This window comes from Sylvia atricapilla, chromosome 9 (assembly GCF_009819655.1).
Source record: "Sylvia atricapilla isolate bSylAtr1 chromosome 9, bSylAtr1.pri, whole genome shotgun sequence".
In the NCBI taxonomy this organism is placed as follows: Eukaryota; Metazoa; Chordata; class Aves; order Passeriformes; family Sylviidae; genus Sylvia; species Sylvia atricapilla.
This window is the reverse complement of record NC_089148.1, coordinates 13610226-13624709: the sequence shown is the minus strand read 5'-3', so window position 1 is coordinate 13624709 and position 14484 is coordinate 13610226. Positions and strand designations below refer to the sequence as shown.

The 14484-nt window shown below is 39.3% G+C and overlaps 2 protein-coding genes across 8 annotated transcripts in view; one reads left to right on the top strand and one right to left on the bottom strand.

Annotated features, from left to right (window-relative positions):
• Nucleotides 1-14484, bottom strand: part of PRDX1 (peroxiredoxin 1) — a 354741-nt gene that overhangs the window by 243867 nt on the left and 96390 nt on the right. The gene's annotated exons all lie outside the window — the stretch shown is intronic.
• Nucleotides 1-14484, top strand: part of MAST2 (microtubule associated serine/threonine kinase 2) — a 186510-nt gene that overhangs the window by 118610 nt on the left and 53416 nt on the right. For 5 of the 7 annotated variants that reach the window (XM_066324943.1, XM_066324946.1, XM_066324947.1 and 2 more), the window contains 4 exons: nt 1871-1962; nt 8649-8724; nt 11097-11117; nt 13631-13709. In XM_066324943.1, coding sequence (XP_066181040.1) covers nt 1871-1962; nt 8649-8724; nt 11097-11117; nt 13631-13709 — 268 coding nt within the window. The remainder of the gene's footprint in view (nt 1-1870; nt 1963-8648; nt 8725-11096; nt 11118-13630; nt 13710-14484) is intronic. The other 2 variants (XM_066324945.1, XM_066324948.1) reach the window with 1 other exon arrangement.

Below are 14484 nucleotides of genomic sequence, written 5' to 3'. Positions count from 1 at the left end.
TCTCACTGCACTAGCGGTTTTTATTGAGCAAGATCCTAAATTCTTACATTATATTTGATACTAAAATACCCAGGATTTTTTTCCTTATTATTTCTTACATAGTAATATATATTACACTAGAATACTCAGGAATTTCAAGTTGCAAGAAGGATTTGTGCTAATGTAAACAATTATTATCTGGTATTAATGTTGAAATTGAGTATTCTGGATTTTTTCAGCAGTTACTGGAATAGTGTAACTGAAAACATGTTAAAAATATCCATGATCTGGGATTTTAAGCTTCTTAAAATCAGGCTGTTAGTTTTTCCATGAGATGTGCACAATGGCAATCAGTTTTTGGATGGACTGTTTTTGAATAATACATGAATGTAAATGGAGATTGTATGGAATCAGTTGGATAATTTTGAGGAATGCTTTAAGTACACTAAAGAGCCTGAATAGCAGTTAATGGTGCTTCAACTTTATTACTGTTTATTATAGTTGGCAGTTCAGTTGTATTTTTTTTCTGCATCAAGTTCTCTAGTTTCCTATAGAACAGCAATAAAATAAGGTTACAAATAATAATAGTCAGATGCACTGTATCCTGTGGCAGCAAAATACTTTTGCATTAAATTGTAGTTCTTGGCAGCCCGAGTGTGTTTATTGTTGGGCAGCTCCAGCAGATCAGTCAGTGCAGGAAGGACCTGGCAGATGTCAGCATTTGGGGTCTGCAAGCAGAGAGGCTTTGCGTGTGCCTGGGCAACCCAGTCTGGAGCTTCACAGGGCACCCCTGGAGTGGGGCCAGCGAGCTCCTTTGCTCAGCTTTCCCTGCTCCTGGCTGCTCTCCCAGCCCCGTCAATACCAATGGGATTCTAGTTACCTGTTTTGGGAAGTGCTGAAGTAAGCAGGAGTGTTCCTGCCATGTAGGAAGCAAGCTGGAGGTACAAGGGATAGATGTATGTAGCTGTAGTGCTTGGTCAGTTGTAAGATTTTGCTAGCAACTTCATTTCTTCTTTTTAAGCAGCAAGAGAAATGGCAAACAGAAAGGGATTTAACTATCTGGCAGCTCTTCTTCACAGCTCCCATGATTTAAAATGTTTCCCTCACCCACTGTGATTTCTTTTATCATGTTTAGAGCTAAATGTCTGCTACCAACAGTCACAAGCTAGGAAGCAAATGGAGGAACACATCCTTCTTCATTTGGTTCAGTTCTGAAACTCCCAACAGGGAAAAATAAATCTGAACTGTCCCAAAGAAGTGTCACTTTCCTTGCTGGAACAAAGTCATGGCAATGAGTGGAGCTGATGTGGTGGAGGCCTCTCTGAAACTTGCTTTGCAGAGTTTTCCAGTGGTGCTGCCACATGTGTTCACAAAGATTTTTAGATCCCAGGTTTTAAGTTTGATTAGTAATCCACTCATCTGCTGAGCTGTGCTAACACTTTGCTCTGTAATTTTAACTCTGCCCTAAGGAATATGCTCTGGTTTCTTATAACCAAGCCAATAATCATAACGGATTTATTTGCTAGGTGGGGTATTGGTAAGAGCATCCAAAGCCCTCAGGGGTATTTTATGTTGTTTTTTGCTTTCTGTTTGAGTTGTAAAGCATGAGTTGCACATATTCTGTGAATCAGGAATGAGTTACCAGCTATCTCCAGCGGCCTGTGTAACAAATGCTCCAGAGTGTTGAAACACTTGCTGCTGACCAAGTACCTTTTGTCCATGTACATTTCCTTCTTTGCAGGATCACTACTGAGGTCAAGAGTGTGAGGAAATCCCACCCTAAATACTGAGGGATTCCTCCTTAGCAGAAAGAGATTCTGCAGGACTTGCCTCGAGGTGCTGTTGTCCATCTGACTGTGCCTGATGGTTTGTTCATCTTTGTTTCTTTCAGCTGCCGGACAAGCAACAGGAAGAGTTTGATTGTAACATCCAGCACATCTCCAACTCTCCCTCGGCCACATTCCCCTCTTCATGGACACACAGGTAACTCCCTAGGACTGCTCCACCTGGGAATCATCAGCACAAATGCCAGCAGGCATTGCAGTGAGTCTGAACATACAGATAATCAGCATCAAAATGTGCCCTTTGGAAATTACTCTCATGGTAGTTTTTCACCTCCTCAAACTTGTAAGAGGGTTCTTATAGTTTCAAGATAAATGTTTTATGTTCTGCGCTTTCTAGTTTGCTTCCGTATCCATCCTCCACTCTTCCTGGGGGATTCAATCCTCTTACATCCTGTAAAAGAGCCTGAGATGGGAAACGAAGCCAAATAAAATTAGATAAATACATTTAAGTAAGTCTCTTGTTTTGAGTCTCTGAGCATGGTTAATTTGTGCCAGTGATTTAACTGCAGTTCTCATGAGGAGGAACATCCTGCCTGTTTCTGTGTGCCTCCAGCAGCCTGGCAGCTGTGCAGTGTGCCATCTCATGGTCTCTGTCTGCTACTCCCAGCAACATGAGGTGTTTGGGAGTTTTATTTCTTTTTTACACTGCTGCAAATTTTACCATGGCAGCAACTGGGAAATGCTCATTTCAGAGCACATGGGCAGGGGCTTGTTAGTCATTGAAGTGAAGTGTGTGAAGATGTTCTTCCAACAGAAAAGAAAGGAATAATTCTTCAGAAAGGGTCACACATGCAGATTCAACAGCTTGCCTGAACAGCATGTTCCCTTGTTTTTGCTGCTGAGGGAGGTAGATGATGTGTGATGACTTTGTTTTCGCTGTTTCAAAATGCCAGAGAGGAGGATTGGGCTCCAGGTACATCCCTGATGGGCACCAGTCAGTAGCAGGAAACAGCTGGAACATTTGTGGCACATCACCCACGGTGGAGCCTCTCTGGAAACACGTCACTGCTGAGTGTAAGACAAGGAATGTTGCTTTCATTATAATCAGGCTCTTTTCCTCCTACATGGCAGTCTGTTCTGTAAATGCTTTCTGGAGACTGAAACTGAGGCGATGCTGAGAAAGAACAGCAAACTGATAGTAGCTCAGCTAGAAGGAGCCATCTGCTTCTGTTTGCAGAGCTTTGCATCCTGAGAGGTGATATCCAGCCTGCTGAAAGGAAAAAAGAAGGCCGAAGTTATTGTTCAGGGATGCCCATAAAAGCCTCATTCATTCTTAAGTTTTTGTAAAAATCTGCCACATTTTCTTGGGATGCTATAAAAAGCCCAGTCATGGAAAGCTAGGAACATGCTTTAAGTATACTGTTATTCTAAAATGACTCATGATTTTCAAATTAAAATGTTAACAAAAGCTGGTATGTTAAAAGCATTTCCTGCTTCAGAATCTGAACTAAAATGCAGGGCCAAAAATGTGTATAGCCCATCTCCTTCTACTTCAAACTCCCTTGTTGCTATTGTGTGTGGTTATGGTAGTGATAATTTTGTAAAATTTCATTTAAACAAGGCATTTTTTGGGTAGAGAGTCTCCACTTAGTTACATTGTGCTTTTTGCTTTGAATTCATATATGCATTGGTTTCACTAAATTCTAAATTAACTCTACAAGCCTTTAACTGAGAAAAGAAATGCATGGGAGATTGCAAGAAGATATTGACATGATCATCGGTCAGAAAACAAAAGCAGAAATGTTCATAATAGAAACCTGTATATTTTATTTTCTTTTTATTTGCTCTTCTCCTCTGTCTGTTAAAAAAATTAAGTTTCTTCTGGTGTTTTTGATGCTGTTTCAGGCTTATAAGCTTGTAATTTATTAGGAGTTGAGTGTCTTCTGAAAGGAAGAGTAACTACTCAGTGGTGTGCCACTTTTCAAATATTTCCTTTTCTTCCCTGATGTTGCCTATGGGATTTAAAATTATTAATTAAAAGAACATCCTCTGTTACCTGCAAAAGTAGCCAGTAGCTCACAGGGAGATGAATTAATTGTATTTTTGGTTATCTACCAGTACTATATTTAGGAGCCTTCCCTGGGAAATAGTAATTTATTCAAGAGACAAAAGTAGATGAAATTTAGAGTAGAGTCACAAATATTTTCTTAAAAAATATCATATATGAGGAGTGAATTTGAGAACAGGCTGTGATATTTGTTTAGTATTTGAACAGAGTCTGTCAGTCTGTTTGTTCAGGCACACGCAGTGATGAGTTACTAAGAAATACTGGTGCCTCTCTCCAAGCCTCTTTTGTCCTGAACTTTTGTCTTGTCTTCTTAATGCCCATTCTGAGCCTCTCCTACAAATCAAAGGAACAGCAAGCAGGCAGAGAAACCAGGGAGGCTTTCTAAAATGTTTCTGTTTACGCACCACACTAAAATGAATTCCTGTATGTATTGTAAGGCAGTAGTAATGTCAGGAGTTACTCTCCTGCACGTGATGTAAAAGCCAGTGGGTGAGATGCAGGAGAGTTGTCTTTCTGTCAGGCAAACCCACCTCCTCCTGAGCACTGATCCAGGCAGAGGGACTTAGTGTCTCAAACAGTGTCTCAACAAGATGCCAAGCAACTTCATATCCTAGAAAATTTGGAAGAAAAGTATTACTTTAAGAGCTCTCAACATTTGAGAAAGAAGTACATCCAAACATTTTGAACCCTGCCATGAAATCACTTCTGAATCAAGAGCACTTAAGTGTGCTAGTTCAGTTTTCAAACTGTATGAAATAGCATTTTCCAGAATGACCTAGTACTTTGGCATAAAGTGCTACATCTCATCGGGAAGTCACTCTGCTGGTTTAGTCTCCCAAACTTGCAGTGGCCTGTTTTAGGAATGCAAGTTTGAAATTTTTGCCTTTTTTCTAAATTCTTTTTGTTTGAAATGAGAGGGGGAAGTAAAGAGGTACATGTGTATTCCTTCATTTTTTTTCTATTTCTTTGAATCCAGTTTTTAAAATCTGAAAATTGCAGAGGTTACGCCATAAGGTTCGTAACTAAATTGCTATCAGATTACGTTTTAAATCAAAAATCTTAAAATCAAAGAAGTAACATTTTAATTTGGTAGTAAAGAGACAAGTACTTAGAGCTGGAAAATTGAGGCTCAGGCTATTTTAAATTTATTTTCCACAGCTGTAAAGTAGCCAGGTTGCTCTCTGATTTCCGGGGAGGCACTTGTCACTGCTGGGACTTTGCCCTGCTCCCATCTGTAATGGCACATGGAGGGAGCTGCTCACAGGCAGCACTGTGCTACTGAATTAAATGATTTTGCTGTTACACTGCAAGTTCCTTCTGGCAGAAAAATGACTGTTGCTGAGGTGCCTATTTATTTATTATTTTTAGAGTGTGCAGGGTATGTAACATCCCACCCTAGATCCTGCCCTGGTTATCAGAGCTGAGGTTCATCAGCACGTCATGCCTGTGATCCTTGGGTGCTGTGAGAGCACCATGGCATTCATTGTTTATGAGACTGGTGGTACACAGGGTGCTTTAAATATTGTGATAATTTTGAAATTTGTGTGTGCTGGAAGGCATCTAATTCTGTAGCGTGCATATGACCTTTAGCTCTTTGCTTTAATATTCAGCAAGTAATTTGAATATCTTGCATAGAAGACCACAAAAACTTAGCCTTTTGTGTTTATTTATTAACTTTTATGGCTCTCAGAAGGAGGTTTTACAACATGGTTGTGTGGTGAGTTTTTGGACTCATAACCTATCTGATGAGTGTCATTCATGCTTGTAGGGGATAGCTGAGACTGTTGTTGCCTGTAAGGTCTGGTTTCATATTCTGAAGGCAGTGGATTTACAAATGCTTTGGCTGCATCCATCTTCCTGTGTCCGGAAGATGTAAAGGTTCCTGCCTGAGTTATTGGCATTGGTGTAGCTGTGTTGATTTACCTAATGGGCAATCATTCTGTGTAACAGCCTCCCTTGAGACAGAGGCATTTCAGGTTCAGCAGTAGCCAACTATAACCCTGGAGCAACAGGGGAATCTACCTTTGCTGCAGAATAAATAGGGTTTCGATCAGCCTTGGTGAACGAGTCCATTGCACTCAGGCTTCTCTTATTAAAATACCTTCAGCTACAGCAGATGCAGCAGTGCTGGGAAATTCTAGGGAAAGTAGAAATTCCCTGTCTCCCTGTTGTTGTTTTAAAAGTTTCACCCAGCATCGAATTGAGTAGAAAAACTAATTGCTTTTCATTTTAAAACTAGAAGCAAATCACAGGGGATCTAATTAAAATTCTAGTGTCTGAAAGGAAATATGCCATATACATCTAAAAAAGGAGTTGCTCAAAAATTAGTAGTATCTGTACCGTACAGTGCAGGCTCAGAAGAGTTTGAACACCCACATACTTAATTTCAAAATTTAAAAACTGTCATTACCCAATTTGCTCAGTCACTCTGAAATTACATTTTGATCATACCCCAGAAGTTCAAAGATTGATGAAGATATAAAAAGGCAATGACAGTTCATTGCTTGTTTATAACAAGATTGGGCAATGAGGTTTTCGTTCAAAACTATCATCTTGACACAGTAGTGTTCATTGTCAGTAAAGCTTGAAAAATGAGAAGGCAAAGACCAAGATTTCCACCAAAGCTGGCAGCCTTCCTTGCTTTGTTAGATCATCTGCATAACCATGGAAAGGCCTCGCTCCTGCTGCATTCTAAAATGCTCCTTCAGCTTTCTGCTAGCAAGTGATTGGTGACCCTCACCCTAAGGCATGTGCTGCTACCAGGACATGTGTGTTCATGCATGACTCAGTTCTTCACTTTGGTGACTTCTTCAATCTCCTTGGAAGCTTGCAGTGCCTCCTGGACTGGGACTGTCAGATCTCTCCATCTTCTTGTGGCTCAAAAGTAGCAAAATGGTTCTGGCTTTCTACTGTGACCATAAGAATTAAAATGAATTAATAAATGAAACACCAAAAGTTATTTAGCTATAGATTTTTGATCGCTCTCTCCCCTCTGCACTTGGGATATACTGGGAATGGGTTCAAGAGTATCCAGTTTTGGGTGAAGACTTGAATTGTGCTGTATTAAGGTGTGAACCCGTTGTTAGTCTTAACTAACAATACAAAAGAAAAGCAAGGCAGAGGAAAACAAACCTGTTGCTCAAACTCTTTGTTTTTAATTTAGTTTGCTCTTGATGAAGCAGATTGTGGAGTGGTCTGGAATTCACTTACCTCTCCAGTTCTCTCATCACCCCATGGCACATGTTACATCAGCCTGGGGCTGGTTTAATCTCCACCAGCTGCTATTTTTCCCCTCGTAGCCCTGCAGACCAGATGGAGTTTGCTGGCCTGTGCTGCACTGTGGCCATCCTCATACCCCAGGAGGTATCAGCCTGTTCCCCCTCTCCTCCTCCTCCTCCTCCCTGCCCTGACACATGTGCCAGGTGTGCACACCTTGCTCACAGAATTTGTGCAGAGATGCTGCTGCAGACTTTTGGGACCCATCTGTAAGGCTAAAGTTTGAGGGAATGTTACCTTCAACTGTGCTTATATTCTGCTCCTTCTCAGTGGAACAGCAAAAGCCTGTGGATAACTGGGATCGAAATTAATGTGTCTTAATTATAAGCTCAATTATAAGCTTCAGTAGGTTGCAGGATGGGACTGTAACCTCAAAATCACTGCTGCCCTGAGGGGCAAGCCGGACAACTTGAGCTTTTGAAACAGAGACAAGTCCTTTGCAGATGATTCCTACTTGAGGTTTGACTTTCTGACATGGCTTTTAAAATAAAGCCATTTTATATGAGATCTAAATTTAAAACTATTTCTGATGTACCTTGCAGTGTATTGCTTTTCCAGAATCTATTTCATTTTCGTGGTCTTATTTTAGTGCTTTATTTTTGTCTTTGCACAAAGAAATTGCTGTTGACACATGTTTACTGTGGATAGTTTCTCTTCCTTCAGTGCCCGTATTAATGATAGGACAGAGCAAACCACTTCATGCCCAATAGAAAGCACACTCACTGATGTGAAGCTTCTAAATTCATCCATAACTTTCAAATATTTCTGTAGTTAGTTTGGAAGTGATCCTGGCTTTCAGAAGGGCCTTCTGTATGATAGTTGCTTTTTACTTTGAAATAAAATACGTTGCAATAAAAACACTCACCATGCTTCCACACCATATGACAAAACCCTGAGGAAAAAAACCCACTTGTGCCAAAAATTGTTCTTTCTTCTTTTCTGTATAGTTTAGCTGGTACTTTCATTTTAATGGTAAAGTACTTTTTCAGAAAAGTTGCAGTTGTGTGACTGCTGATAGGTTTTACCTCAACAGCTTACATGTACATAGCCCTTTTCTTAGCATGTGCAGTTTTCATGGTTTATGATTGTTGTTTTTTTTTCCCAGTGAATTTTACATTCAGCCTTAGCATACATTGGGAAGAAATGTTTTCTTACTGTTTATTATTCCTGAGACTGTCATCAGTGTCATTTCTAGCTCAGGTTCTTCATTGACAAGTGTTAGGAAAAGCTTGTAGATAGAAATTATTGGAAAATATTAGAAAACTCTATTGTTTATGGGTGATACATTACTTACCTGAAAGTGGGAAATGAAACATATCCTTTGAATTGTTTTAAAAGGAGGAAAAATTCTGTGCATCTGTGTCAGAACATTTCTTCAGCAAACTAATGCTCAAAACTCAAAGACTCAAAGCTCCATATTTTCAATTATTTGTGAATACAATGTGCAGTTCAAAGTCATTCAGAACACTGAAAACTTACTCTATTTGTTACAAATGTGAACAAAATTGTTTTGAACTGTTAATTTTTGCTTTCTTAAACAGGTAGCAGCCCCTTGGACAGTCCCAGGAACTTCTCTCCAAATGCTCCTGCTCATTTTTCCTTTGTTCCTGCCCGAAGGTAAGGCAAGAGCTATTCTCTTTGGACTGGCAAGCAAATAATCTATACACTTTATTTATAAATGGCCTATGGGTTAGAACATTTTTGATTGCATTTTACTTTCTTTGATGTCTCCAATTTTATTTTGTTTTATTCCTTATGGATTGCATCTTACATACATACAGAATGTATTAGGTGCTTTTCAGACCTAGAAAAAGATAAAGTAAAGTAAATAGTTAATGGTGCCTAGGGAAGAGGCAGCGTTCTCCCAGAAGAATGACGTGTAGGGCATGTGGTACAACACATTATTTAGTCAAAGTGACATTAAAGCCAGTCATGATTAGGGTAGTTGTAGTTCTAGATGTTGTTCTCGGTGAGGTGTTGAAAATGTACTGATCTTCTTTGCTGTGTCTGCTCACAAATATAAACATACCTTAAATTAGGTGTGCATAACTCTGTGTCTTCATTCCCTGCCTGCTCACTGGTAGTGACTCTTTAAGTTTTCTCTGCTGTCTTGGGCATTGGTGTCAAGAGAACATTACTGCTCAGTGAGGAAAACAGCTGGTAATTGAAATTGCAATTCTACAAGAACGTCTGCAAGAGCAGCACTGAGAGACCCAAATGTGAAGCTGTCATCTGTCCTGCAGCAAGTGCTGGACAGGTGCTGGTCATGTGGTGTATCAAACTGCTGGAAAGAAATCTGATACCACAGTGGTGGGTTTAGTGTAAGGAACAGGAATGAAAGAATACAGACAGCTGGGAAAAGCAGAAAAAGGGTGATTTGAATGTTGAATCCCAGCAGGTAGGCAGAAATGGATAATGATACAGAAAGTTAAATTTTGTGAGAAAGAAAGAACCAGGAAATTAGAGAGCTCCCAAGCAGGGTTTGTGCATAGGAGGTGGGTTATTAGATACAAGTGTGAGGAAGATATTTGGATTTGTTAAACTCTGCCTTAGCTGAAAAAACCCCAATCTGTGTTAAAATGGTCTGAGAATGGGAAATGGGTGATCATCCTGAGTGGAAGTAAGTTTTCTGAGAAAGACAGATTTAGCTTGAGGACTAGTTAGAAAAAATTACAAGCTTCAAAACTTCAAAGAAGAATAAAAGGTTAGGATTTGATGGAATAAGGTACACTCTATCTGAATGGCAGGAAAGTCCTGGAGCATTTCTTCATTGAGGTGATTTGCTAGAAGACTTGGTGTCCTTGAATTCTGTTTAAAGCAGACTTTGGGCTTCTGGTCTTACATAAGAAAAAGCTTTTTAACAGCACATGAAGTGTAAGAGCCTGGATATGTATTTTCCTGTTGCCTCAGAGGGAAAATTAGTGCTTTACCTGCTGCTTAAACAATTCAAATGGACTCATCCACATTTGTTTTTAAAGCCTGATCTAGATATATTCACCAGATGTAAAAGATAGAAGCGTTGCAGTAGAACCAGAAGTTATTGTCAAAACTTAACATGATTTTTCAACATCATGTTTCAACTTGATCCTTCAGTATGGCTTTCTAAAACTTCAGGCAGCAAATAAATGTTTTAATAGTAAAACTCTGAAGAGTGCCCTTTCATACTTTCCCACTTTTTAAATCTAATTTTTAAAGAAATAGGTGAATAAGGGCTAAGCCTTATTGAGTACAGTGGTTCATTTTCTAGTATGCATGTTCCTCTCTTTACTTTTTCTGCCAGGGAAGAGAACACTTAAGCACTGCTTGTTTTAGAAACCTGTTTCTATTTTCTGCTTGCATTACAGCCTGAATAGCTATGCCAGCAGTAACAACAGATATATGCTAGATTGCCCCATACTGGTATTTGAATAACTTCTGTATGATAGAATTAAGGAATTACAAGTGTGGTGCCAGAGAAGTGGGTATTTCACAGTACCCTTTTCATTGACATTGCATGGGGCTAAGAGATGGCCCTTGCCTGATTTCCTGCCATTGCCATCACAGGAATTACTTGTTGCTGATTTTCTGCCTTTTATTAGTGGTGTAATTTCTTCATTTATTATCCTGTTTGGACATAATTTGTGATTTGCACTCTTTCATTATAGTCCTGTGATGCATTCTTTCTTGAGATGGAATGAGAAACTTGTTGCAAAGCTTGTGCTATTGTAAAGCCGCTACAATTTACTGCAAGATTGACCTTAGTCTGACTTGTGATTGACTACAAATCCCTCATTTAGAAGAAACTCTTCCAATGATTGTGTCATAGCCACAACATGGGCAGGAATCTTCCTGTTGGAATAAGGAAATGTATGGTTAATTTTGCTCATATTAAAACTGATCTTGGAGGAATACCAGTAACAGAAGGTGAAGGTTTTTTTTTTTCTCCAGAAATCACTTGCATCATTTACTTCTCCCTCTCTCATAATTATTGTACAATTTTTTCCACACAGCCATGGACACAGAGCAGACAGGTAATGTGTATCCCATTGCTGCTGTTTGTGTTTGTGTGTGAACTGTGCTTCTGTGCAGCTGAGCACGTGTCCCTAACAAGTTCATGCTGTAACAACCCTATTTAGGCATTCAGCTTCTAGTCTTTGTAATAGAAACAGAAAATCTTTACGTTTTGGCTTAAAATGATAAACAGGTAGTGCTCTGGAGAAGATGTGTGGTTTTTCTAACTCCTTGTTTGAAATAGATCTGCTTCTTCATGAAATAGCATTTAGCTGCCATAAAAACACCTCCATAATTAACTAATTGAAATGTCATTTTAGAGGCAAAATTGTTTGTTTGCATGTCTTTGTTTGGCTAGCAAAGCATCTATAATAAATAAAAAACCTAAAGATTTCATTCCAAGTGTCCTATCCTGAAGTAATATTGCATGTTGTCTCTCTAAAGAGTATGTTTATTAACGAAACACTAAAGTACATTGAAATGCTTTGCATAAATGCAGGAGGAATTTGCTTGCAAAGTCTTTTCCCCTTCCTTGATTTTGAAGATTTTCACTCTTGTCCCACTTCTTTCTGCTAGGGTAGAGCTGATATGTTTGTCCTGACTCCTTAGCACATTGCTTGCCTGGATTGCATCAGCAGAAAACAGCTTAAGCATGAAAGGGTGTGCTGGAATTTTCTAATTGAGAAAGATATTTACTTTTAACTGGGTCAAAATGAAAATTCTGAAGCTATTTCAATTACCATTTAGGTAATCCAGTTTTAAAAAAAAATCAAGCTTTTGCTAGAAATAAGTAACTTGTGCAGCAAGCAACAGAGTGTTTTGCTTTGGGACTGAGGATCCAAAGTGAGGTTGAATCATTGACCTAAATATTTACCCAGTGCCCCTGCATGTTACAAGGAACTCAATGAAGATTATTGAAGTTTGGTGTTCAATCCCTTACCACAGCATGCAACAACTTTGTAATGCAGATAGTTGTTGTTTTTCAGGGTTAAGAAAGAGATTCCATTTCACTTGAAATTATTTTGATATTGTTCTTTTACATTTAATTGTCTTGCCAGAGAAAATATCACCTGTGGCTTAATGGGGTTTAGCTGTAACACAGGCATGCAATAAAAATCTGCATTACAGGCTTATTATTTTTTTTAATGCATGAAGTATGAGTCTTTTTAAAACTCTGTTGACAAAATATTCTTTCAGTGATGTGGAACAGTGAGTTTATTTCCCTGTCATTCTAAGATAGATTGCAAAGAGTGGTGTGTATCAGTGCCTGAAAATAAAAGAACTAGAGCTGGGAAAACTGTAAACAGGGTTTTTTGTCTTGGTGGGCACTGAACCTTTTTCTGGAGATGAGGCTTCATGGGTGTGGTGGGATCAGAAATATTACTGTGAAGATAACAGTTGAGGTTTTTATAATCTCTTTTTCAGACCTGTCCTGAGTATCCTATTTTATAATGCATTTGCATAAATGCACTATATCTGTGTGTACCAGACCCCCCTATATCTCTCCAGAGTTAGAACTCTTCTAATTCAGCTTCATGTTATGACCGGTTGCTGATAATCTGCTGCAAGAAAAATCCCAAGCAAATGGAAATTGATGTGAGGAAAAGACTTCTAACATCCATCCCACTGTGCAACGGGACATGGCTGTCCATTTTAAGGACACAAAATGTGGGAAAATAGATCAGAGACAGAAAAAAAGCTGTGACACTGAGCTGAATGGAGTTCAGTTTCCATCCTCACTGAGACTGGGTTTGGGGAAGAACAGGGTTTCAGGGAGGGCAGCACTGATTCTTCTCAAAGCTTTTGTTTAGCTCCTCAATTCTTCAGTTTTGATACTGGCAAAACAAGACCTTTCTGCAGTATCTCCACAATGTTTTGGATGTTTGCCCTGAGAGACATGTTTATTTGGCTACGATAGGGAAATAACTACTAATGTTATAATGACTGGAGGAGAAGGGACTCTAGGTGAGATTTCTGTGATTTATGCATGTGTTTGGAGTGGGCCCCTTGGCTCTGTTCCTATCTGCTGTTGTGGGTTCAATTCTCTAGCCAAGCCAGGCGATGTGCTGGGCAGAATGCCCTCTGAGTAGGTAAACAAATTAATCTGCTTTCAGTTGATTCTTGATCTAATGTGATTTTTTGGTCCTCAGTCTGAATCTTAATTTGGAAGACAATGAGCTACATAAGCATGGTAAGCATGAGTGTCTTTTTCAAAGAAGTTTGCAAGGAGCTGTTCTTATTTGTCTGTTTTAGAAACTCTAAATTTTGTACAAGTACAAAACCTCTACTTAGTGCAGGGTTCTGCTGGCCCTTTGCTTTAGCTTTTCTGAGGACACTTAGTTATGCTTTTAAAACTTACTCAATTGCTTTTTCACAAGTGTGATTGTAAATGGGATACCTGATTTATCTGAATAACTCAAGGCATTAATAAAAGCGTGAGGTTAGGAGATAGAGAGGAGAAAATAGCTTATTTCTCTCAAGAACTGGCCTTGCTGTGTTCCTGACTATAATTTCCCTTCCGTCTTTTCCCCAGAACGGATGGACGCCGCTGGTCCTTGGCCTCCCTTCCTTCGTCTGGATATGGAACAAACACTCCCAGTTCAACAGTTTCAGTAAGTGACAGACTTTTCCAAGCGATTCCGTTTGTACAAATACACCCTAACAAATCAGCTTCTGAGTCTCTACTAAAATACTGGATCTTTCTTCATTGTTTTGCTAACGTTATTTAATATACTAATAATTTTTCAAATTATTTTAATTATTTGTTCTGCTGCTTTTTTCCTCCATTTCCCAGCTCCTATCATCTTGCACTTTGCCTTTAGCATTGGTGAAATCCCAGTGCAGCACTTGGCTCAAGTGATCATTTAAGAGGCACAAAGTCTCCCAAGTGGCAGGACTCAGAGATAGTGCACAAATACCTTCCACCTCTCAGCTTTTTGTAACTGGGAAATGAAATTCTTGTCTGCTTTCAAGTGCTTAGTCTGAAAACCTCTGCTCTCAGGCTAGCAGATAGAAAAACTGATAAGCCACATCTGTTCCTGCACTCCAATAATTTGAACCTCCTAATGAAGCTTTTCAGTTCTTACACCCATCATTAGAAAGGCTGGCTGCAGTTTGCGTGAGTTCATTCAGCAATACCACCGAGCTGGCAGCACCATATTAACCCTTGTAACTCTGACATGCTTCCTAAAATAAATCTTACTCTTCAGTTTAAGTCAGCTGGGCGTTGTGGTTATCCACATGAGAACCTTGCAAAAACAAACATAGAAACATTAGAACTATAAAGTATAGACTTAATGTAGCATGCTTTTGTATGTGTCTTATGGCGTCTTCAATTGTGTGGTAACAAATCACTGCCTCTTTCCATAATATTGATCATCTGGTTTT